The sequence below is a fragment of the Malaclemys terrapin genome, chromosome 5, assembly GCF_027887155.1.
Source record: "Malaclemys terrapin pileata isolate rMalTer1 chromosome 5, rMalTer1.hap1, whole genome shotgun sequence".
NCBI lineage: Eukaryota > Metazoa > Chordata > Testudines > Emydidae > Malaclemys > Malaclemys terrapin.
Window position 1 is genome coordinate 48,840,330 of NC_071509.1, and position 26,394 is coordinate 48,866,723.

General features: G+C 39.6%; 1 protein-coding gene across 2 annotated transcripts in view; it reads right to left on the reverse strand.

Annotated features, from left to right (window-relative positions):
- The window catches only part of GABRA2 (gamma-aminobutyric acid type A receptor subunit alpha2), a 76,696-nt gene extending 51,924 nt beyond the window's left edge, over positions 1 to 24,772 (reverse strand). Inside the window, exons 1-3 of one of the 2 annotated variants that reach the window (XM_054030890.1) lie at positions 24,603 to 24,772; positions 23,829 to 23,917; positions 20,967 to 21,082 (exon numbers count right to left, since the gene is read on the reverse strand). In XM_054030890.1, the coding sequence (XP_053886865.1) occupies positions 20,967 to 21,082; positions 23,829 to 23,899 (187 nt within the window). In that variant the 5' untranslated portion in view covers positions 23,900 to 23,917; positions 24,603 to 24,772. Of the gene's footprint in view, positions 1 to 20,966; positions 21,083 to 23,828; positions 23,918 to 24,311; positions 24,446 to 24,602 lie in introns of those variants that run through there. The other variant, XM_054030891.1, reaches the window with a different exon arrangement.
- Between the last annotated feature and the right edge of the window lie 1,622 nt (positions 24,773 to 26,394).

Sequence of the window (26,394 nt, forward strand, 5' to 3'; positions counted from 1 at the left end):
ATAAGCATAGGTTTTGCTGAAATAACATGTGGAAACCACAAGTATGGTTCAAAAATACAGAGACTGAATACTGTCTGTCAGAAAAATCTGAAAACGAGGATAATTATCTCCAAATGGGCACCTGTTACAGGCTGAGAGGAAATTAAAAGTGACAAGACAGAATCTCTCTCTCTCCAGGGCACCAAACAGTGCTATAGAGAGTAACTGTGAAAGTTGGCTTGCACTATTCCAAAAACTCACAACCCTAATTATTATTCTATGCAAAAAAGGTGTTAATGCATTACTGACAATCAAGCTTTCAAAAGGCAGGAAGCCAGATCTAATCTCAGTTACCCTGTTATAATTTGGAGTAATACCATTGCAGGCAAAGGAGTCACTTGGGAGTTACTCCAATATAACAGATTTGAATCTAAACCAAAAAAAGTAGAGCTATGATAGGGACCTCAACATTGTCCTGTTATATCTTACAATAGATCTTTATATTGTTATACATTATTTGTCAAATAATACAATATATAATACAAACTGCAATTTCATTACCAGTTTTGCACACAGTAAACTATAATGCATACAGTCCTCGAACTTGGCTTCAATTTTACATCTCAATGCAAGCAATTCAGTCCCAAATTCTAAGAATATAAACACACCAGTAGGGTTAAACTCCTGGTCCCCCTATTGAAAAATAGAAAGTGAACGCACAGTGTTGAGGGAGATCAAAGAGGCAACACTGAAAGGCTGAAAAGCTGTCGTAACTATCTGGAGATTCCTCTAGCTGTCCCTAAGTTACCTCCTTTAGAGTCCCCAACCTAAGAGCAGGCCAAGGATGTGGCTGGAAGAAAGAGACAAGCTCTACAGTGATTCTCAGCTGCTAGAACTTTATGTCAGCCAGATGCAATTCAGAACAGCACTTAGGCTGATCTAAACTGTTCCAAGGCCAAGTTTGAAAATGTTGACCTGTGTGTGCATAACAGAACAAAGGTCAAAGAGGGGGTCTGTGTCAGCACTGGGATTAGGCCCTTGCTTAGTCAACTTGACCATACTACCTCATGTTCCTGAGCTGGCCCTCCTTGTGGCCTCAAGTCATGCAGTCTGGCTGGTAAGCAGAAGAGCTGACTCAGCTGAAAGTAGTTGGCAGGAAATCTGCAGTGGCCTTAGTGCCATCAACGACAGCCAGAATAGGACTGCCCCCTTCAGCTATGAAATTGATCTGGTATCTTCCCCCCCAAAATGAAAGAATCTATGCCCTGGTTTTACACGCACCCCAAAGCCAAGCTCGGACTGGCTGTGTTGGGAGGATCTATGAATAATCTGTGGCCTTTAGAAAAATATATTGTTTTAATAAAGCTAAATACCCAAATTTTTCTTAACAGGACAGGGCATCTAAAATATGCAAACACATAATTCTAATGCACAGCATGCAACAATTTTTCTATCGTATAAAGATTATTTTGTATGTGCAATAAATAGTACCCTGGAGAATGCCGCAATGTTGTAATTTGATTGAAGAGCTATTATGGCATAAAAAAAGTGAAAACGAAGCACTGTTTATTAATTATGTCAACATAAAATGAAAAAGAGGGTCAAGTTTAAAGTGCTGTGGGAGCCTTAAAACAGGATTTCCAAGCTTGGATGGAAAAGCTGTCAAAACCCTGATGTTATTTTAATTATTTTTGATTAAAATGTATTATTTAACTAGAATTGACATTGTTCTGACATTGTAATATGGTCTCCACAGATACGCTTGGCAATTTTGCCCAAAGACACTGAAATTGTGATTCATAATACAATCCAGGAGCTGCACAAGTAAAACAGCCAGAGCCTTAATCCATCAGTATTCCAGCTCAACATTCTCTCCTTAGCTGACAAGCTTGTTAGTATAGCTGAAAGTGCCAGCAGAAGACACTTTAGGGCTGGGGGTTGGATAATTGGGAGCTCCAGGAGTGGAGGAAGGAAAGGGAATGTAAATATTTCAATGTATATTTTGCTTCAGTGATTTAAGGACAGCTGTATCTGTCCAATTATTCAGCTTTTTCTACTGTTACCCACTGTCATCAGTTATAATAAAACACTTTTGAACCACTTATGGGTACTTAAGTAAGGATGTACATAGGGATTTCAGCTTGTAAACTGAAGCTGTGTTTTAGGAGAAGAGGAAACAGATTCATTTTCCCCACTCCTAACTGTAATACCTCATCTGCCATCTCCCTCAGCCTTCCCTTGATCTGTTTTCAAGAAGATTTCTTAATGGGATCTATATGTGAAAGTATCCGTACATATTCTGTCTACTTGACTAGACTCTATTTAATCACTCCTGTCTACCCCATCATAGCAGTGCTTAACAAAAAGCTATGTAAATGGTATTGCTAGTTCCAAAAAGGTAGCCACAGAACAAAGCTACTTGGCAACAAAAATGATTAGGGGGCTGGAGTACACGACTTATGAGGAGAGGCTGAGGGAACTGGGATTGTTTACTCTGCAGAAGAGAAGAACGAGGTGGGATTTGATAGCTGCTTTCAACTACCTGAAAAGGGGGTTCCAAAGAGGATAGACCTAGACTGTTCTCAGTGGTACCAGATGATAGATCAAGGAGTAATGGTCTCAAGTTGCAGTGGGGGAGGTTTAGATTGGATATTAGGAAAAACTTTTTCACTAGAAGGGTGGTGAAGCACTGGAATGGGTTACCTAGGGAGGTGGTGGAATTTCCTTAGAGATTTTTAAGGTCAGGCTTGACAAAGCCCTGGCTGGGATGATTTAGTTGGGGATTGGTCCTGCTTTGAGCAGGGGGTTGGACTAGATGACATCCTGAGGTCCCTTCCAACACGGATATTCTATGATGGCCATATTACAGCTTCAAAACCGATGCCATGATAAAGCAACTATCATGCCTGATTCTAATCTCACACCAGAGTAAATCAGGAGATACTCTTATTGAAGTCAATGAAGTTACACTGGTATAAACCTGGCAAAAGTGTGAGGTAAATCAATTTCACTGTTTCTTTGGAACAGACGTAGGAAGGGTCTGATCCCACTTCCACTGAAGTCAGCAGCAAAATGCACATTGACTTCAATGGGAATAAGGTTGAGACAAAAATTATAAATTGTTCTTTATACCTCCTGAAGTGTACGCATATCAAGTTATGCAATCAAAAGGATAACTCAGAAGGAACGGATAGGATATGACATAATAAAATCTATTAGTGAATTGCAATATCATATTACAATTTCAGCCTTATGTAAAAACCTAAAGAAAGAAGCAAAGTTAGATATTTGAACAGAAGATGGCACCTAACACCAACGAGATAAAGACAGAAATAGCTATGTTACAAGTAACCGGGTCACAAGTAACCAGCCAAGATGGAGATTCCTTAAGACCAGTTGCTGAAGCATATATTTGTGTGTATACACACACACACACACACACACACACTGAGGAGTGAATGAGAAGAAGAACAGGAAGATGAGAAAAGACTGATGAAATGGCATATGAAGAACTAGTCCTAGACCACAAATTTCCAGTGATGCAGACCGGGAAGGTGTTGGAATCCAGAAAACCAATGAATCTGCATTATATTATTATCATCTATTTCTATACAGTAGCACCTACAGTTTTATAGATTCCAGAAGGAATCATTGTGATCATCTAGTCTGACCTCCTTTATAATACAGGCCATAGAACCTCCCTAAGCTAATTCCGGACCCAGAGCATAAATTTGAGAAAAACACCCAGTCTTGATTTTAAAATTGCCAGTGATAGAGAATTCACCATGACGCTTAATAAATTGTTCCAATGGTTAATTATCCTCACTATTAAAAATTTGCGCCTTATTTCCAGTTTGAATTTGTCTAGCTCCAACTTCCAGCCACTGGAGTGTGTTATACTTTATTCTGCTAGATTGAACCCATTATCAAATATTTGTTCCCCTTGTAGGTACTTAAATGGTGATCTAGTCACCCCTTAACCTTGTCATGATCCACTTCCACTGAGTTTTCCCTTGGGGAATTCCAACAACACTCCCCAATCAGCAAGGAGGGAAGAGACCCAGACTGGCACAGCAGTCTGACATCATTTTTTAAACAGACTTCCCTTTGTATGATGCTGAAATATGATAGTTCTGTAAGGGCTTCCATGTCAAAATACAACAAAGAGCCTCAGGTCACATCCCAAGGCAACTCATCCAGTTCATAGAGAGTCTTTAAGTATAAATTCATGGCGCCACCACTAACTGGGCTGGAGACCTAGACTGACACATCCGAGGGAATGACACACTACTAACAAGAACTAGAGATCCTGACCTGAGTCTACTCCTGGCTTTGCATGGGATTGATAATGCTGTTGTTCTATTGTTAAGTGTGGTGCTTATTCCAGGGGGTTACTCTGACCCTCCTAGGGGCAGGGTTGGTGTTTGTGCAGAGGTCTGTGGCTGGGACGTAGGATTCTTGTCCCAACCCTGGGAATCCCCCATGTGACAATTTATCTTAGCAAAGAGAAGATTAAAGGGTGGCTTGATTACTGTGTGTAAATACCTACATGGGGAATAAATATTTGATAATGGGCTTTTCAGTCAAGGAGACAAGGTTATAACACAAGACAATGGCTGGAAGTTGAAGCTAGACAAATTCTAAGTGGAAATAAGGCATACATTGTTATCAGTGAGGGTAATTAACCATTGGAACATTTTACTAAGGGTCATGGCGGATTCTCCATCACTGGCAATTTTTAAATTTAAGATTGGATGTTTTTTTTCTAAAAGATCTTCTCTAGGAATTATTATGGAGAAGTTTTACAGCCTGTGTTATACAGGAAGTCAGGTTAGATGGTGCCTTCTGGCCTTGGTATCTATGGATCGATGAATCTATGACAAACGTTGACATAAATAGAGACTCTTCACTTAAACTTTTCTATTTTGTTCTTGTTTACCATCACAGAGATATACTTTGCAATCCTATTTACTGTAATGAAATAAACTTAACTTATAGCTGGTCCAGTGTTTAGGTCACTAGTTTGAGACTCAGGAGATGTGTGTGCAATTCATCGTTCTGCCACAGACTTCCTGAATCACCTTGGGAAAGTCACCTAGTCTCTCTGTGCCTCTATTCCCAGCTGTAACAGCAGTTGCCAACCTCACATGGATATTGTGAGGATAAACACATTAAAGACTCAGTTGCCCAGATGATGGAGGCCATAAAAGTACTTAAGATATGCACAATTAAGTACACTGATTTTTTGTATTAACTAATGGGGAAACTGATGAGAGATGCATAATAAACAAGTGAATAAGTTACTTGGGAGGCAAACATGGGAAGGATATAGGATAGCTTGCTCTTGTGCCTTTATTAAGGGCACAAGAGCAAACTATCCCACTGCATAGGAAAGATAGGAAGCATGAAAAGAGACCACCTTGGCTTAACCAAGAGATCTTTAATATTTGAAATTCAAAAGAGAGAGTCCTACAAAAAGTGGAAACTAGGTCAAATTTATAAAGGATTAATATAAACCAACACCACAAACATGTAGGACAAAATTAGAAAGACCAAGGCATAAAATGAGATTAAACTAGCTAGAGACATAAAGCTAACAAGAAAATATTTTACAAACACATTAGAAGCAAGAGGAAGACCAAAAGACAGGGTGGGCCCATTACTTAATTGGGGGAGGGGGAGCGGGAGACGAAACAACAACAGAAAATGTGGAAATGGCAGAAGTGCTAAACAACTTTTTTGTTTCAGTTTTCACCAAAGTTTGATAGCAATTGGACATCTAATATAGTGAACACCAGTGAAAATGAGGTCGGATCTGAGGCTAAAATAGGGAAAGACCAAGTAAAAAAATTACTTAGACAAGTTAGATGTCTTCAAGTGGCCAAGACCTGACGAAATGCATTCTAGAATACTCACGGAGCTGACTGAGGAGATATCTGAGCCATTAGCGATCATCTTCGAAAAGTCATGGAAGACGATAGAGATTCCAGTGAATTGGAAAAGGGCAAATATAGGGCCCATCTATAAAAAGTGGAATAAGGACAACCTGGGGAATTACAGACCAATCAGCTAAACTTCAGTACCCAGAAAGATAATGGAGTACATAATTAAGCAATCAATTTGCAAACACTTAGAAGATAATAAGGTGACAAGTAACAGTCAGCACAGATTTGTCAAGAACAAATCATGTCAAACTAACCTAATAGCTCTCTTTGACAGGGTAACAAACATTGTGGATGTGGTTGGGGAAGGTAAGTGGTAGATGTGGTATATTTTTACTTTAATAAGGCTTTTTATACTGTCTTGCATGACCTCATAAACATTGGGAAATATAACTACTAGCAGCCCTTTATGTTGGCTGGATTGGACTAACTTGCTCTAATCCAGGGGTGCTGAGCCTCATCTATCCATAGGGACCAGCTACCCTGAGGCACTTCCTTGTGCTGCAGGTCATAAACAAAGTAGGGAAATACAGCCTAGATGGAGCTACAGTAAGGTGGGTGCATAACTGTCTGAAAAACCATTTCCAGAGAGTAGTTATCAGTGATTCATAATCAAGCTAAAAGGGCATATTGAGTGGGATCCTGCAGGGATCAGTTCTGGGTCGGGTTCTATTCAATATCTTCATCAAGGATTTAGATAATGGCATAGAGAGTACACTTATAAAGTTTGTGGACGATATCAAGCTGGGAGGGGTTGCAAGTGCTTTGGATAATAGGATTCAAATTCAAAGTGATCTGGACAAACTGGAGAAATGGTCTGAAGTAAATAGGATGAAAGTCAATAAGGACAAATGCAAGTCACATTGGATCACAAACTAAATATGAGTTAACACTGTTGCAAAAAAAACACAACAAATTTATTCTGGAATGAATTAGCAGACGTGTTGTAAGCAAGACACCAGAAGTAATTCTTCTGCTCTACTCGGTGCTGATAAGGCCTCAACTGGAGTATTTTATCCAATTCCAGGTGCCACATTTCAAGAAAAATGTGGATAAATTGGAGAAAGTCCAGAGAAGAGCAACAAAAATGAAAAAGGTCTAGAAAACATGACCCATGAGGGAAGATTGAAAAGAATGAGTTTATTTAATCTGCAGAAGAGAAGACTGATGGGAACAGTTTTCAAGTACATAAAAGGTTACAAGGAGGAGGAAAAAGTTCTTGCTAACTTCTGAGGATAGGACAAGAAGCAATGGGCTTAAATTGCAGCAAGGGTGGTTTAGGTTGGACATTAGGAAAAACTTCCTAACTGTCAGGGTAGTTAAGCACTGGAATAAATTGCCTAGGGAGGTTGTGGAATCTGGGTCATTAGAGATGTTTAAGAATAGGTTAGACATACACTGTCAAGGATTGTGCCGGTAATACTTAGTCCTGTCTTGAGTGCAGGGTCTGGACAAGATGACCTCTTGAGGTCCCATTCAGCCCTACACTTCTGTGATTCTATGACTTGAAGATAAAACTAATTCTCTCTCCATAAAGCTAGCCTTTGACTAAAACAGAAATGGATTCGTTAAAAGGAAGATAAAACACTCCTCACAAATTCATCATAAAATCCAGGCATCTTACCCACCCATATGCTGCAAAAACCAAACAAACCACCCCCCCCCACCCCAAAACAGGCAATATCCAGTTATATATAAAAGAATCTTGCTCTAAAATGATAATTAAAGAACATAAAGCTAACTATTGAGTTGAGTCCTGTTCTGCTTGTTTCTTTTCAGTCTGAGGTTATGTAAAAAAAGTGTACTGGAGATTTAAAATTGGAAGCTGAAAGGAGATTAGAGTTTGGCTCTAAAATGTCTGATTATACTGACACTCACAAGACTGAGGTAAAGCTTAGTTATCAAGTGTCAAAAAAGGTGTTTGACAGTGAGCCAAAACTATGTCAACCAAACTAAAAAGCAAACCTTTTGGCATTCAGCCTCATCCATTGAGCCATTATAGCTTCCCCCAGAATCCAAAGAGCTTGCACATAATAACAAGGTCCAAGTTATTAATGGGGCTATTACCATGTTTAGATCAATAGGGTGAGCATGATGGAATGCTAAAAAGGGCTGGAAAGCCCAAGGGCTTGCATCATTGTCCAAAATATGAGAGAATGTTCTGGGGTGAGTCTGGGGTGGGAGGATAGAAGTTTCTGGTGAGAGAGAGGTGGGAAGGGATTGACATAGGCCAGTTTGAATCATTGCTGTTTGACTGGCAAAAAAAGGAAACAAAATATCCATTCCCATCCTGGTATGCAGTAGCCTGTCTCAGAATATTTGAGGTGCAAGGTGGGTGAGGTAATATATTTTATTGGACCAACTTCTGTTGGTGAGACAGACAAGTTTTCAAGCACACCACTCTTCAGGTGTGGGAAACGTACTCAATGTCACAGCTAAATACAAGGTGGAACAGATTGTATTTAGCTGTGACACTCAGAGTATAGTTCCCAGATCCAAAGGAGAGCTCTGTGTAAGCTCTGAAGCTTGTCCCCCTCCCCAACAGAAGTTGGTCCAATAAAAGATTTTACCTCACCCACCTTGCCTGTCATTGCCATCCTGGGGTGTTTTCCTCCTACTCTTTTCAGGGGTAGTTGGAATGGTACCATAATACACATGCAGGACAAAGTGGTTTATACACTGGAAACACACCAAGTCAGCATTTCAGTTTAGAAATTAATATGCAAAAGGCTTATCTGATTTTTTTAAAATGCTTGAGTTTGGCAACCTTAATTTGTTTGCTAGTCAGGAGCACCCTTGTCAGTCTCTGCAGCAGTATCTCTTTGAGCACATTCCTGGTTTAACATCTCAGTGGCCTGTGCAACGATGTAGTGTTCCCTGATCAGCAAATTTGGATCTTTGCACCTCAGGACACAGTCTGCTTCTGTTTCCACTAATCACTTCCCCCTCCCTCCAAAGAAGCAATATCATATTAAAAAGGTATTTAAATAAGCATAACATTTTGCTACAAAGTAATGAAATTGTCCCATCAGACATGGCTTTCCTTATCTTTCTGAAGGGCTGTGGGTGCCTGTTTCTTCACCTGACTGTGGAATATATCTCAGGGAAAGTGTGCTGTTTGCATGTTCCTCCTTAATTATTACTGGACTTAAGGATGCACAGTCTCAAAATTCTTCTGGACTCATCAGTACAATTAGCCCTCCAAATAGAAGCAGTACCCAGAAATGTGTTTTCCCCATCTTCATAAGACTAATGCCTCTTCCTTTCAGGTGCAGACCAAATCTTCTTCACCTCCAGACTGGACTGAAGGAATATGATCTGAATTTCAGACAGAAGCTTCGACTAGTCCAATATGCAGTGGGCTGCCTACAAGATAACAGGCTGACAAACGCACATCATACCAGCATTGGTACTCTGCACTTGCTCCCTATCCAATTCCAGACTGGCTTCAAGCTCCTGATACTTCTCTTTCAAGTCCATCAATAGATTGTGGCCTGGCTCTCTTAGGGTATGTCTTCCCAGACTTAATCTGGTCTCTCACTCAGCTGTTGCACCTAATCTCCCACCCATCCCCACACAAGACCCTCTCACCAAAATTTAGTGGTGCTTTCAACCCAGGCTAGCTGGCACAACTGGGGGTATGTGCTAGAGCCCAGGTGCTACTTTCACTTAGATGGGTAAGCCACCTACTTTGCAATGAAGACACAGACTAAATCACCCAAGTGCTGATAGCCCTTCCCACATTTTGCCCCACATGCCTAGAATGACAGCCAAGGTCTCCCACAATTCACTGGGAAAGAATCAGAGTGACTCATTTTACTGCAGCACAAAGAACCATGGGTTATGCCCCCAGAAGTCCTAGTGACACACATGGTGAGTACACCTCCAGGTAGGACAGAGTAACTTGAGTATGGCTTTGCAATGTGGCTGTTCACACTTGGACTAGGCTAACCCAGGTGTTCAGACCTAAGTGTCCATTGCCCAGGTTAACTGTGCAGTGAAGGGCAATCCAAAGCCTATTGGTATCAGTGGAAAAGACTCCATCAATGGGCTTTGGATGAGGCCCTTAGAGAACAACCTTTTCTCCCCCCCACCTTTCTGTGATATACAATCAACTGGGCTGTTGCAGTTGATGGAGTCCAGGATGAAACTCTGGGAAGCCAAAGGCCATGCTTGCTCTGTGACAAGCCCTCATATGTCACCAGAGGTCAGCATGAGCCCAAGTCTTTCTGCCTTTATGTTTCTGCACAAGCCTTCAATGAATAAAACATCTTTAGAACGGCCGACACAGTCTCTCCTGGAGACAAAGTGAGAACATTCACTTATGAAAGTATTGCAAATGATGGAGACTATGGTCCTTTCAGACAGACTATTTTATTACAGTGATGGGTGGATTAAAAATAAACACACCTTTATTTTCCATTCTTAGCTCAGTATTTTAAATACAGAAGCTACTGATACCAGGGTAGAAAAGCTAAGTGTCTTCATTAAGTATAGCTTTTGTGTCAGTGGGGCACTGACAATGTACTGCTGCAATAGGAGGCTCAAAAATATTTGTTTTATTTTAATCAGAAATGTTGTAAGAAATTACAAAGGAGAATTTCAGCAGAGGATACTGAGGCAGAGCAATTAGAGAAGCCCCAACAAAACTAGAGATCCTTTGAATCTATTTATCAACCTGACAGCAGTTCTTATTTCATGGTAGGTGAAAGAACTAGTAAGCACAGGAAGTTAATCTTGAGCCAGAGTATTCTAATAAATACACTTGCAAAAAAAGTTAGCATAAGCCATCTGTAGCGAGCCAACTGTTGTTAATATGTTAATAACTATATTTCTGGGTCTGGAATCTATTTGATATTCTCTCTCTTACAAGAATTAGAAGTTTTAGTATTAGGGCTGTCAATCACAGTTAAAGCAAGCGATTAACACAAAACAAATTACCGCATTTTTTAACAAGAGTTAATCACACACACCTCTGTTTTGACCCTCTTCACTTACTGTACTTCATCGCTTGGCGGACATTGGCACAGTTCTACTGATTTTTCTCATGATCTGGAGTGATTAAATATCAGGAAAAAGTTAATGGAGGAAAGAAGCAAAAGTTCAGGTCTTCTGAATGGGAAGTTTATTTTTAAAAAACTTCTGGATGGTTCTCTGGATAAAAAAAAAGGTTATCAGTAGCTATTGCAAGGCTGAGTTCCAATACCATCAAAGTATTTCAAGTCTGCAGTGCCACTTCATGCTTTTGCCTCCAGTTCTTGTGCTAAAGATAACCCACTGTTAGCAAATGAATGCTGGCAATCACGACAGAGTACACTTACAGAGTCTCAGGATGGCTACAAGCCCATGGATCAAAGTACTTGTATGAGGTGAATTGAAAAATACTATTTCTTTTGTCTTTTTTACAATGCAAATATTTGTAATAAAAAATAATATAAAGTGAGCACTGTACACTTTGTATTGTGTTGTAACTGAAATCAATGTATTTGAAAAAGTATAAATATTTTTGGATATTTTTCTAATACATTTAAATTGGTATTCTATTATTTAACAGTCTGATTAAAATGACAATCATGACTTTTTTTAATCTCATGAGTAACTGTGCTTTTTTTAAAATCATTTGACAGCCCTACTTATTACTCATTTTTGTACGTATTATGGATGAAATCCTGACTCTACTAAAGCTCCTATTTATTTCAATGGGGCCAAGATTTCACCTCGTATCTCCTTGTTTATAGATAGTTCACTGTGTAGCTAAACCTTAACTGGGAGCTACTCCAATGCAGGGAGATTTGCAGTGTCCTTGCTGAATTTTGTATAGACTTGGGTTTAGTTTGTTTGGTTTGTATTATTTGTGTTTTACAGTAGCTTTTTTTAGGGCCAAATCCTGAACTCTTTGCTCCAGCAAAACTCCCACTAAAGTTAACAGCTCAGATCCTCAGATGGACCAGAGCGATTAAGTAACCATTACACTTCCCTGATCCCCGGGGCTGTATCCTTGCACAGGTCAGAGCAGACTCAGGCCTGCCTTCTCTTGATCCTGACACACCTCATTCATCAGGATTTCCTCAGAAATCTAAGGGGTGGGAGAAGGGATCGAGCTTCTTGCCAAATAATAGATTTAACAAAGCAAGGGGTTCAGGACTGGGTCCATAATAAAATTTAAACAAATGTTAAGAATATTTAGTTTTTGACTTAATTCAAATGGAAAAAATCATTATCAAGAAGCCAGAAATCAGAATTTGGACATTTGGGTAACTGTACATCTTTTTTGTAACCAAAGTTGAATATGTCATTCATATGTAAGTTACCGCTTTCAGTTATTTCTCCATTAATACACATTCATAGTTAAAACTTAAAAATAAAAAGAACAGCAAAGATTTAGGGAGAGATTCTGTGCTGCCCCTGTAAGCATCACAGCACAAGCCTGCGTCCAAGTTACAGCATCCTCAGGCTATCTTATGGGCTGCCTGGAATCCTGGACCTTGACACTTCTCCCACCTTCAGCATGCCCCTCGTAATGGGGTTTGCAAGGTGGGTCCTCAGGAGGCAGCCTTATGGCGGTCTTTCACCGTTTCTGCAGCACAGGAATCCTCCGCTGGCCAGATATGTGGCTTTTGGGGCTCCTTTATACTGTTTCAGCACTTTTATGTGGTGTAAACAGGCTGGAATGGGGAGCGAGGTGAAGATCTCACCCTTAACATTTAACCATGAAGCTTTTGCACATAGAAAGCACAAAGTTTAATTGTTCTTCAAAATGTTCTCTAACAAATGTGTAATAGGAGTCCATCACTTTGAATTAATATGATCCAGTTTCTTAGCTTGAGAGCTCTTTGGTGCAGGGATCACGCCTTCATATGTATATGGAAAGCACCTAGCACATTGTGTGCACTAACAGAACACAATATCTTGTTTTATAAGTATAGGGTAACCAACAAAATTTTCTCTTTGATTGTCCTATGATCAACAAAGGAATGAATGAGTGGGAATAAAGTATGCTACACTCAGTGACAGCTTTAAAACCTTACACAGAACAGAAGAGATAGTTAATGATGTGATGCTCTGTAGTCTAATATCACAGACTATTAAATTTCCCCACTTTTCCTCTTTAAAAACTTTTCCAGTAGTAATATTTTCCCTTTTGTCCACAAAAGGTACCTTGTGACACAGAACCAAGCCCAAATAAAAAGACCCAGCAGCAAGAAGCTCATCATTCTGCACTTTATCAACCATGTGGACACTGGTAAGGATATGAGTGAAAATACCATGGTATGTCCTCAGCCTGATATAGGGCTATTATCAAGACAACATTGAATCCACCCTCTCCTTTTTCACGGTCATTTACTCCCCATTACAGCCACTTACTTGTGTTTCACCCAGAGATGTTTAATCCTTCAGTCAGTGACCCTGCAAATTGTGAAGGAACCTTAATGACCCACAAATAGTGAGGATAAAAGGGTATCTATATTGGCCATTAAACTGTCAGTCAGGAGGAAACATCTAGAACATGTGGTGGATGCTGTGGAAGAACCACAGACTTTTCAGCCTGTCTCTGGAATCTTAAAGAAAAATCCAGACTCCTCCCCCTCCCCCCAACTGTCTCCAGCTCTGCTGAAAGGCTCTGATACTAGAGGGGGTGGAAATGGATGTAGGTCTAACCACTCTATCTCCTGGCAAAAAGTGGTCTAAGGAATCTATCATCTCACGGCAACAGAGGATGGGTGCAAGAGCAATGGATGTGTTGAGAGCCGATTGTCTCTGTTGGATGAGACACTCAGCAACACGAGAATGACCAATACAAATAATTCAGGATATGCAGCTCATCCATAAAAATAAATTATCTATTTCCGAGAAGTCATTCTGTAAAACAGTGAAGTTCCCAGACTGTCATTATGCAGCTGAAGAGAAGAGCATTATACAGGTCAAAAAGAGCATGAAATATTGACAGAACTCCTATGTAGACCTGACAAGTTAACAGACTAGGGTCACCTTTCTTATAATTTTGTGATAGGGTATTATATAATTACCCTATCACAACATTTCTACAACTTCTCCTATTTTATAGTTTATCTTGCTTTTCTACTATACAGAGACCCAAGAAGGAGATTAGGAATTTCTAAATGACAAGGCAGTCATTTGATCACAAGATATATTGTTTTTCTCCCACATCTTTGTGAAAGAAAACTGATCTAGGCGGGTGCAATTTTTTTTTTTTTTAATTCAAACTAAAACCAAAAACATCTTTGGGACACACATTGTTCTACTCATGATAGTAGTCCCATGGAAACCACACAACTACCTGTGTGAATAGGCCCTTTATGTGTACACTGCCTTTGTATATTTCAATGCGAAAAGTAATCTGTATAAAAAAAGAGAATATATGTAGAAATAATATATTCAATTAAAATATATTATGTTTACATACCTATGCTATTTGGTATTTTAGTTCTACATCTGATATTTCTGATTTTAGTTATGGGTCTCAGACATGCTATGAGATGTGATTTGTTATATTTTATATACACACGTATTTATGCTTTTTAACTAAATTATGCTTAGATAACTGTGTGTGAAAAATTTTGAATATATGTACAAGAATATAATGATTTTCAAAGGTGAAGTGTCTGAAATTTGGTATGCAATGATTTTTTTCCCACTAGTCATATATATTTATGAGATTAATAAATATATAAACACTTTTACTTAGCATTTTTACATATCACAGATTGACTTGAGTGACTATAAGGCACACATCAGTTTTCCTAAAGAAGTGCCAAATTCAGACCTCTGACATATGCACATAACTCTCTTTAACTTCCACAGAAATTGCACATGTGTAGCCAATGACAGAATTTGGTCCAGAGAATAGAGAATATCTTTCCTAGAATATTTTGTGTCCCAAATTGCACATAATCATCTAAATAACAGAATGCTGATTTGGGGCATATTTTACTAAAATACCTGCTTTAAGTGTCTGAGACATATGGCATGCAAGAGCAGAACTTATATTCAAGAGCTCTCTTCTGCAAAGCATTAATGGAACCACATACATGAGAGTAAAGTTATCGGGATCAGGCCATACCAACAAATACAAATTTTTAGAAACCTGGCTCTGATAGATTTTGAAATATAAAAGCAAATATTTTGGGGAGTAAATAAAACTTTCCTTTCCCTGGTGATTAACTCCATTTGTGTATCAGCCTGAAAAGATGACATTTAAAAAAAATGCATGTGGGGATTTATCTTTGCAGTGTTGCTATAGCCATGTTTGTCCCAGGAAATTAGAAGACAAGGTGGGTGAAGCAATCTCTTTTATTGCACCAACTTCTACTGGTGAAAGAGAGAAGCTTAAGAATTTGCAGAGATCTTTTTCAGAAACCTGAAGCGCTCTGAGTAAGCTTCAAAGCTTGTCTCTTTCACCAGAAGTTGGTCCAATAAAAGATATTACCTGCAGGATTTATCTTGACATATTAAAGCTCTCCAATTCTTATAATTAAAAACAATTAGATGATTTACTATTTTAATTCAGATTCGTTGTCTGTTGTTCTGATTTAATAGGTTAGTGAATTACAAAACAACACAGCAGCTTAAGTAATATATCTTCCATAGCTACTTTTGTGACTGACTCATCATTCGAATCCATTAATGTCAGAATGAAAAAAACTGCATAGACCATCATGATCCAACTGATTATGTTAAGTGTTTCATTTGGAAGTTTTGAGCTGGGTTTTTGAAAATACTATTATCCTTAATTTGTCACTTGTTTAATCCATTGACCAATGTACGGTATCTCCTTTTCAGTCCCTCTGTTGTGCTTAATCATTTAGCATCATTTATAGACCTAAATGAACGATTTAACAAACCACCTGTATGGGTGTGCCAATAATATGATGAACTGTCTCTTCATCTGTGCTCCTGATTGGGATCTTTGAGTGCTACCATAGTATATATAATCAATTACAATAACTAACACACAAAATGTTGTTGCGAAACATTTAAAGTTACTACACACAACATAACTGACACTTAAACTGGCCTTCTGCACACACCCTATTATCAAACTACATCCACCCCACACCCTACTAGCTGTAAATATTGAGTGCAGTAGTTCAGTGTTGGGAGGGGATGGTTTGGTAAAGAGGGTGATGAAATGATGGCATTCCTCTTAGACAGCATCACTGGTATGCAATCAGGAGCTTTGCCAGAAGCACCAGATCTGCCATAGACCACCACTAGTACCAACAGCATTATACTGGCATGAATGGAAGATTAGTGCCTAGGCTGTTCTGGGGGTAGGGTGGAACCCATCGTCTCATGTCCAGCCAGAAAGCCTCCCTGAGATTTTTCTGCTTACTCAATCCCATGACAGATTGATTGGTCTAATGAAATCTAACAAACAAACAAAAAAAACCACAAACACAAACACCCTAAAACCTACCACAACAAGGAACTCCACTGCATATGCTTCTTCCCCCTGTGGGGAGGCTGAGAGAACAAACACGTGACAGATGTTAGTCACGTTGCTTAGCACATTACTGGAAGGCACTCATACACTAGAGTAATTAGTGTAGTATAAGAAAATACATAGAATAGAACACAATAGAATGCAGTGTATGAGAGATGGTATATGGGAAGAGGCAAAGGCAACAACGGAATTGATGTTCAAGACAGCGAGAGATTACAATGAGATGTAATTGGGGTCAAAGTCAAAGATGGAGTTGGCGGGGAGGGGCTGACCAGTGTTGGGAAACGATGGGAGTTTTCAGATGAAGTGGAGCGAATGCTGGGATTTTGCGTGAGGGAGAGAGAGGGATATTTTCCTGGAAGGATAGCAGATGATGGAGTTTTGGGAAAAGACTGAGTTTTGTTAAGAGGGGAGAGAGGAAACTTTACAAAGGGGAAGAGAGAGACAATTTGCCTCAAAGATACTTGTGAAGGGGAAGGTTTGCGGGTGTTTGTTTTGGGCCTGTGGGATGTGCAGAGGGGCAAGGTTTGTTGTTGGGGGTGGGGGGGGGAGGTAGTTTTGTTTTTATTCTTCAAGGAGGCTACCAAAGACCTTACAATGTGTTAATATTCCTTTCTGCAAACGCCACTGGACCCCAGTGCTGCTACTGACTTGTTACACCTACCTTTAGTATTCCATATTAGTATGGGAATGATTCTGTGAAGTATTGTGCATCCCCTGAAAGATGCTGAGCACTCTCATTGACTTCACTAGGAACTAAGGGCACTCAACACTTCATAGGATCCCATGGTAGTGTGGGGGCTGGACAAAATACATTGCTTTGTCCACTTTTCACCTGCCAGTGCAGCCCTGGCTTCTTCACAATAATACCAAGTCCTAGGCAAGGACTATCCAAGAGAGCAAAGTTATCTGCTCTCTAGCCTTTCCCGGCCCTCTCAACTTCACTCCAGTTCTTCCATCTTGTCAGTGGTATACTAATTATGAATGATTTTCTACTTTCTTCAGATAGTTTAATCTTTTCACTTAAATATATATTCTTGGTTAACATTGTATTTAAGGACTGAAGTTGTCAAATGTATTATACTGTCACCTATCTTAGATTAAAATTAAAATCTGCAGCTATCTTCTGCTAACCCCCCCCCCCCATTTGTAAATCAGCACTAATTATGCTGAAAGTCAATAGAACTGTCCCAGACTAAAATTAGTCCAAGTGAAAAAAATAAATAAATCCTGTTGTGACATTGCACTCCATACATTTCATGCTTATGAATATGAATATGATGTAACTGGAATATGCTTTATGCAAAAGGTCACATACTGTACTTTAGAAGAGGTCTCTGACTTTTAAAAAGGTATTCCTCTTCTAGGTAGTGCCTAGAGGTGTGGTAGTGCCTAGGTGTGCAGGTGTGAAGTCTTTAGAAGAGGTACTCTGGCCCACTTCTGAAGCTGCAACCAAGGAGTGTCAGGCAAAACTGGAGAGGGGGTATAAAGTGGCTTTAATCCACCATTCTGCAGGCTCAATCCTAGGGCTACTCCATGACAGCTTGGTCCATAGGAATGAGTTTAGAATAGCCTGAGTGCTGCCTTAACTTCTTCCTGCTGCCTATGGCCCCAAGAGGCATTGCATTGCCCCACTGCCCATGGCTGCACCCTCTTCGTTGGCTGCAGGGAGGTGCTGTATAAGTCTCCACAGTGGTTGTGCACCCATCTTGAGGACTCCTGCTGTTAGGATGGGCCTCCAGTGACCAATACCATTAGTTTTACAACAGTTTTGCACCAACAATACAACACAAAGCTGCCTTAGCACTCTGGATAGTATAAACTTCAGAACTGAAACATATGAACTCATAATTTTAAAAAAATCAAGTCATGTAGCATACACACACACCTAATTTCTCAACAGGCTTGATATTAGGAGTTTCTGAATTTATCCCAAAATTTAGGAACCAGGGTACAAACAGACTCTCACTTAGCTAGAGATTACACAAACCCTTTGACAGAACGTACAGTTATTAGAAAAGTTTCCTTGTATTGCATTTTATTTTTCAATAATCAGCTAAAACATTTAGTGGTAAACTAACACTACCTGTTTCGATATTAAGCATGAAGGTATTAATTTTTATTAAGCTCCACAAGTCCCTAAGTATAGGGGAGAAAATTCAGCTAAGTGACACTTTTGGAAATGTGTCAGATAAACAATTAACTGGTGCATTGGATTTTCCTTTCAAAAGGCTTCAAAGGAATCCATGTCAGGCGTTTGATAGTAATGGTTCTGATCTGAGTTATACTAATGTAAATAGAGTAATAATATAATCTAATCTGTTATGCCCAAGTAAATGCTCTAATGACTTCTGGCTGAATCTGAAGCAACTCAACTGTTTATCTGAGATCAGAATCTAGTCCAAGTAACTCAAATAATGACATATATACCAAGATTAACATCCAGGCAAGATTAAAATGCAGTAGTCTACATGAAGACACAATTAGGACCTACCAACATCTACCAAGCATGCAATTTAAAAGAAAACTTCAGTAACCAATGTTTTCACATTCTCACCATAGGTAACCATTATAAGAAAGAAAAGGAAAGAGAAGACTATACAATTTTTGTAATATTCTGTAGAAATAACATACTATCTCTAAAAAGGCTATGTAGGATATATTATATCCAGGACCAGGCTTTTGATGTTCCGTTAAATTACCAATATTCTTGCAGACTAACATTATCACATATCATGAATCATTATTGGTTCAATATGCATGACTCACTTTCATTTCACACATGTTCTGCATTGGTTGATGGCATGTATGTCAATGCTGAACAGATGTTAATCCCTTTATTTTCATGCTTACCAAACATGTATTAATTACCTGGGAGGTTTGGGGATTTTCTTTTTAAAGATATTTATGTGGACTTATTTTCAAAATTTAAAAATCAATTAGAAAGATAAAAATAGAGTTTGCATCCTTTAAATTCACGCTTTCAACGTTTAATTCCAATTTTCTCAATTTAAAGATCAATATGCAAAGCAACTGCAGACAGTTTTTATTATTTAGCACGTTCCTCTTTGTAAACAGGCTGAGAATTTTTCCATTACTTTTGCAATAAAAAGGTTTTTTTAAATAACTACAAATTAAATTCAATTTTCTGACAAGTTATTTCTGCATATCATCTGTATGGCAGTCTGTTCTTACTACATCAGAATGGTTTACGAAAGGACTAATAATTCTGCAAAGAAATAGTATCTACTTGCAATCAATCACTATACATGTACATAAATCCAATTATTGTACTGTACTTCTCATTTTATGAATTATCTAAATATAAAGCCCTTTAAAATATAAAATAATGTATTTGCAAATATCTACTGAAGGGAGGCCAGGATTGGAAATAAAAAGGGATTCCATGTCAAGATTAATGTGTAATGAGAGAGCTATGCATAGCTTGTGCCACTTTATGCTGGTCATACGCTAGCCAAGGCTTTCCAAACTGGAACAGCAGGGGAGCTACCGGTCCACTGATTTCAAGGAGAGCTGAAGCAGGCCCTTGCTAAGGGCCTGATTCCAAAGAAATGAATGGCAACAGAAGCGGGCTCTCAGGAAATTTGCCATTGCCCACACTATGCATGGCTTTAGCCAGTTGTAACAGTTTCACACTTGAGCACTGTACCTATCAAAATTTCAAACAAAACAAAAATAGACAGAACCACAAAATATCAAGAGCAAGACATTTCATCATTCTTTAGTGCTCCATGGCGTATCAGTGTGTGCCATCACTTGTAGCCAAAACAAATTCTTTATATTTGCCACTTGGATAATTTTCTCCATTGGAATACAGTTTTAAAATTAAAATGCAAATAAGATAAACAAACATTTTGAAAATCATGTACAACCAGGACACAACAGACCCCTGACTCCTCCCTCCAATCTTTCTATTATTTGGGCACTAGCAAAATAAGAAATAGGGGTAAGATGTCTAGCATCATGATCTTTAAAGGCCAAATCCTGGCCCAATGAAGTCAATGACATTATTCCCATTGACTTCAACAGGGTGAGAATTTAGCCTGAAACAAGTGTTACACAAACACTGTGTGCGTGCACATGTGTCCATTGACACCAGTATTCTGTGACTACATGTATGTATTCATATACTCATTCAATTCCAAGGGATCCTTGTTCACGCAAATTTCCCATGGACATTCATGAGGGTTTGGGATGTGCAAAGGAATGATCAGACCTATATGCACCTTCGAGATCTCACAGTAAAAGCGACTGATGCCGAAGGAGTTCTAATTATATGGAAGAAGACTTTTTTCACATCCTATTTCAGTTTTCTTACCACCAGACTTTTTTTCTTTTAACAAAACATAAATGGTTGCTACTAGTTAAGAGATTTTATTTCCATTGTACCTTTATTGTTCCATTAATTTTTGTCAAACAAGTAAATATGGATTAATAAATGATTTAGCAGCATTGGGAAAAAGTTCCTAAGGGAAATATATATTTATTTAAACAACAAATTATGCAATATAGAATCTGATTTTATATATTTTTTAAAACAAGTTTTAATGTTTTGTTACCTCCTAATCCAGGTCTAAGACGATTATCATAACCATCCAGAAGTCTGTCTAGTATTCTTGTAAAGATGGTGATGTTATTCTTAGCTTCATCTTCTAGGGAGTCAGCCAGCACTGATCTAAAACAACATTTTACAAACTAAAATATATGTTTATGTACATTCAGTATGCAACTAATGTTATCATTTAGCTTTGAATGTGTCAGTTGTTGCCCTCTAATCATCTACATTATCCTAATGATGCCACCTTTTCCTTATAAAAATGTACATTCAGGAGTATTCTGAAACATGAAAAATATGTACTGTGTAGTGTAAGTGTATACGCATACACTATATATTAAACAATGGTTTGGAAACATATGATTCTAAGAAATACAGTTTTAAATTGTCAAGCACTTCATTTTCTAACAACCTCTATTTTCAGCACATATTAAAATACAGTAAATATTGCTTCCTAAGAGCTCAATTAAAAATATGGCTGTTCAGGTACAGAACCCCCCAAAAAAACACCATATGCTTCCACGCGTCATTACTCCTGGATTGGTGTCCTTAGTTCCAACACAAACTATCTCCTTGGAGCGGTTGGCCTACTCCCTCACTCCCTGCACACATTATCTCTCGAACAGATACTTTGGTTATGCCTCCACCCAATGGCCATATAACGTACATGAGCAGAAGTACTGACATAAGGGAAAACTCCACTGATCATGCTCAGGGAGTCCTCTGATGTCAGTACATAGTGGGTGGGCACAATGGGGCTGACAGCAGCAAGCAAGCTGGGTGAGAACTGTGAACAGTCCAAGAGCTGTAGTTGATTTTAAATGGTATTTAGAAACAATTCTTGTCTTTCAAAAGACAAGAGTATTTCCCTATGTTTTGCCAGATCCAATCACATCTTATAAAAGTTGGAGTGAAACCATAAATTCACCTATCAAGGAGAGGGTGTGGACCATCTAAATGTATCTGACTTCCTTGTTGAAGAAAGAGACCTAATTCTCTCCACTGATCATCTCTTCTTGGAAAACAGCAATAAATCCAATGAAATATGATTCTGCTGTCCAGTCAAGAATAGTGCTGAACATATCACCTGGATGTGGAAACCCAAACCATGGCTTTTTATACTTTAGTTGTTTCTCCTATATAGAGCCTTCATATTGAAATGTTCTTGTGTAACCAAATTTTAAGCATAATTTATGTGAAATAAATGATATCAGACCATCTTTATTTAATATCAGGGTACAGCATTAGGGCAGTAAAACAGCATGTTAGATGCATTACCAGTTTATACTGTTTTTCAAAAATCTGCAGGTATTTTTATCGTTCAAATTTTTTATTTTTTTGTGCATGCTCATCTTCTGCAACTGCAGTGTTGATCAAGGAATTTTGATTGAACTATTTGTACTATATAAAATTAACACACTTTGTCTGATCTACAGCAAAAGAGATTAGGTGACATCTTTAAATTTATGACAAAACCACCTAAAAATTAACAAAGAAAGGATTTTCCTTTCACCCTACAATTAAACATCATGGAGGAAGTATTTAAATGTAAATTATTGCAGTCTGTGGTTTCCAAGATACTACCCTTATAATCAAGCATAATCAGTTAATTTACAAACCAAACACCAAGATGTTACATGTAAAATAAAATTAAAAGCTCGGTTTGGAAATTAAAACTATTGTTGTTTTTTCTTCACCTATACTTTGATAGTATGAATATCTGCCTTTTATATTACTCTTATAAAAAGAGAATCATTTCTGAAGTCAAGATGTGATTGAAAAACCCAGTTTAGATAGTTATAGCATGTTAGGATGTAATCCTACAAATTTTATTCACATGAATGTCCTTAATTAATATCGAAATTGTCTCTTTGATATCAATGGGGTTACTTATGTGAGTAAGGGCTACAGGATTTGGCTCACTGTGACTTAACTAATACTGCACCATGTTTGGGTGCAAAGTATGATAGACGACCTATTTTTAAAAATTAGGTAATTCTGGTCACTGAGAGATAACCACCAGGTAATTGTACCCGACCAAAATAAATGAAGGGATTTTCAGCCATATGAGGCCCCTATAATTTTGAAAATCATATTACCCAGAAAACCTACTGCAGTCACAATTGAAACAAGTAAAATCAAGTTACAAATTACAATTATTTGCATGTTTACGGAGCGTAGGCAACACTAAACTAATTACGTTTAAAATTACTTTTTGGTATGTTGTCACTTTAGAAATGGAGATCTCTAAACAACAACATGAAAAATTGATTAATCAACCAGGCTATTCTTTTATTATACGGGACTGTGAAGTTGTATGCTATCTCCACCTAGAGGTTTAAAGCTTAAATATCATTTCTGGGGTCTGTTGTGTTGACCAAAAAATAAAAATAAAATAAAATAGACAAGCCCTTACTCAAAAATGCCAACATTATTTTAGAAATTGTAGTTTGCTATTTGACTTCACAACAATCTATTGCTTTGGCTACACTGTTGTTCTATGCGAATAGCTTATGACGTAAACTGGCAGTGACATACTGATTCCAATACATCTCTTACCAACTCAGAATGTTACAAAGAAAATATTTAAGGGTGTATTTTTTGTCTTTCAAATGGCTTAATTAAAAACATCAAGTCACCCTTGCAGCAAATTGTTTAAGACAAGTAATTAATTTTACGTTGTCCCCAGAACTCGTTCTGTCACTGCACCTGATCTAGAATCTGCCAAATATTGTATTAAAACAACTAACCAAGACTTTTTATGAAATCTTACCCCCTGCTAGCTTTTATCACCCCTTATAGGACTAAGAGCAGATCAAAACACAATATGCTTTTGTTGAACAGCAATAAGAAACGTTGTGCTCACCTTGTTGGCACCCCCACCAATAAAACGAGAAGAACCAACTGCATCTTGTAGAGTGTTAGTTTCCTCTTCATAGCTGCTCTTTGCAAAACCTAACCATGCAAGAAAAATACAAACCCACTCAGAGCTACAGTGAGTCTCCACCAAGCAAGGCTTTCAACTTAACCAAAGGAAAAATACATGTCACTTCAATGGAGATGAGAAAATATTGGATTCCTGCTGCACTTTCCCCTACTAGCAACTTATAGCTCCATCTTTTGCAAGGATCCTGCTTTGTATAAGCATGTAATGCATAATCAAAAGTGGCACATGAGCAAATGCATCAAATGCTTCTTTTTTCTGTAATATGAACGCCCCGACAAGACCAAACAAATAATCGGTTCTTAATCATTCCTCGGTTCATAACAATACTCCGCAACCCACTCTCACCCCAAAATAATCATCATGCCCATTTGCAGAGGTTCAATGGCATGACTGTGAACCAACCGGTGCAGCTGCTGCCAAACGCTGAACATGTTGGACAGCCGTTTAAAAAAAATAATAATGGCCATAGACTCGCATCAAAAAGCAAAAAGGGGCAACCACAGTGCAGTGTAAAGTTGCAGAATACAAGGATCTTAGGTAATGCAACGTCGGGTGCTTGTCTTGTCTGAGGCTAAGAGAGGGGGCCAATGTCGGAGCCCCCCCCCCTTGTCCATCTCCCCCCGAAGACACTCAGACTTTCCGGGGGTGGGGGCATGCCCAGCAGCGCAAGAAGAGAGGCGATGGGGTCCCTACCTGGGAGCAGCAGCAGGAGGCGCTCCGAGAAGGGGTGGGCGAGGGGGAGTCCCCCCGTGCGCTAGTCTCCAGAGAGGAGGATGTTGAAGATGGGGAAACTTGGAGCCGAATAGCCAGACTGCAGCGGCGTTGCGAAGAGGAGCCGCTCCGGAGTGCTATGTGCGCGAGGAGGAGCAGCGCTAGGCTGCTGGGGTGGGAGGGGGGGCAGGAGAGCGCGCGCGCGCGCGCGCGCACACACACACACAGCTGGCGCGCGCTCCCCCTACCCCGGAGGAGTGGGAAGTGGAATCGCAGAGCTTGCCTCTCCGCCGGCCGGCGCGAGCACTGGGAGCCCGCGCGCTGCCGCAGCGGGGGCTCCCGCGCGCCTGTCAAACCACCTCGGGCAGGGGAGGCGCTTGCCCAGGGTTCCCATACCCACATACAGAGCGTAGGGAATGCTTTGCTGCGCTGCCCTGCAGCGCCAGGCACCCCACCCAGCGCGGGGCACTTCCGAGGAGTGGCAGGGAGCGCCCAGGAGCAAAGCCCAACCCCCTGTCTCCCCCCCCACCATCTCCTTCGCAGCAGCCGCAGACCTCACCGGGGACTGGGGACACAGCACGGGCCCGCTGTGCGGCCGCCTCCTCCCCCCAGCGAGCTTCTCGGGGCAGCAGCTGCCCCGTGGGAGTCCGATTCTCCCTTGCAGCTGCTCCCCTCCGGGCATCCCTCTTGATGATCTGTCCGGACAGGCCACCGCAATCGTCCCTGCCACCAGCTCGTACCCCAGCCCAACGTGTTCAAAGAAGTTTGCACTGAAAGGGGGAGGAGGGAGAGAGGAGCTGAAATGTGACTTGTGCGGCCGCTGCACCAGCCCAGCAGCAGCGGGAGCGACTGAGGCAAAATAGAGTGGGGAGGAGGGTGGGGTTGTTTCCTTATTTAGCCTTTCACTTGTCAGCTCCATGTGCATTGAAGAGCATGTTATGTAGAGCTCAGCTGCAAAGCCCCCTCCACCCTCTTCTATGGGGGTGTGTTTGATCTTCCTTGTTAGCAGTCTCTGTTTTATCTCAGGAGATGAAATGCAAACAGGGTGATTGCACGAAAGTGGTACCTTCTTCTGTTGATGCATCTAATTTGAGATGAAACTGGCAGACGTCTAAAGGAAAAGAGAGACATAGCTGCTTATAAGGTGTGTTTAGAGTGCAACCCTTGTGAAAATGCAAAGCGGGAAAGAGAGGAGCTGCGTGGTTAATTTCTTTCTTCACGACTGATGAATCATAAGTTAGGATGATCTGAGCATATTAAACATACACGAGACACGACATCCCCTAATGACAATGCATGAGTAAACGTGAACACATAAATATGGTAAGATACTGAAAAGACACACACAAAAAACAGTAGCTTTGTCTATGCAAGAATAAGTAGGGAAGGAAGAGATCTCTTAAATGCTAAATAATATATGCAGTGGCCTTTTTAACCTCTTAATCACCACTTTCAAAGTAAGTGTTTAATGTGCTATAACCTAAACAAACAATTACTGAGTTTTGTCTGCTTATCTAATTCTCATCCTGTATCATTAATATGCTCTTCCCCACTTGTCCATTGGCACAATCTAATTGAAATTCAGAGAGATGAAAAAGTCTGTCATTTAAACGGAGCTCAGGCTTCAGACAGCTGAGGAAACAAACCTCAACTTTCTACCCAGCTTGCATACTTGCTGTTGCTCTTTTATATCATGTTGTCTTCCTTCTAGTATACAGTCTTTCGTTGATATTGACTGAACTACTCTTAATGGTTTTGCTTATTATTTTGGATT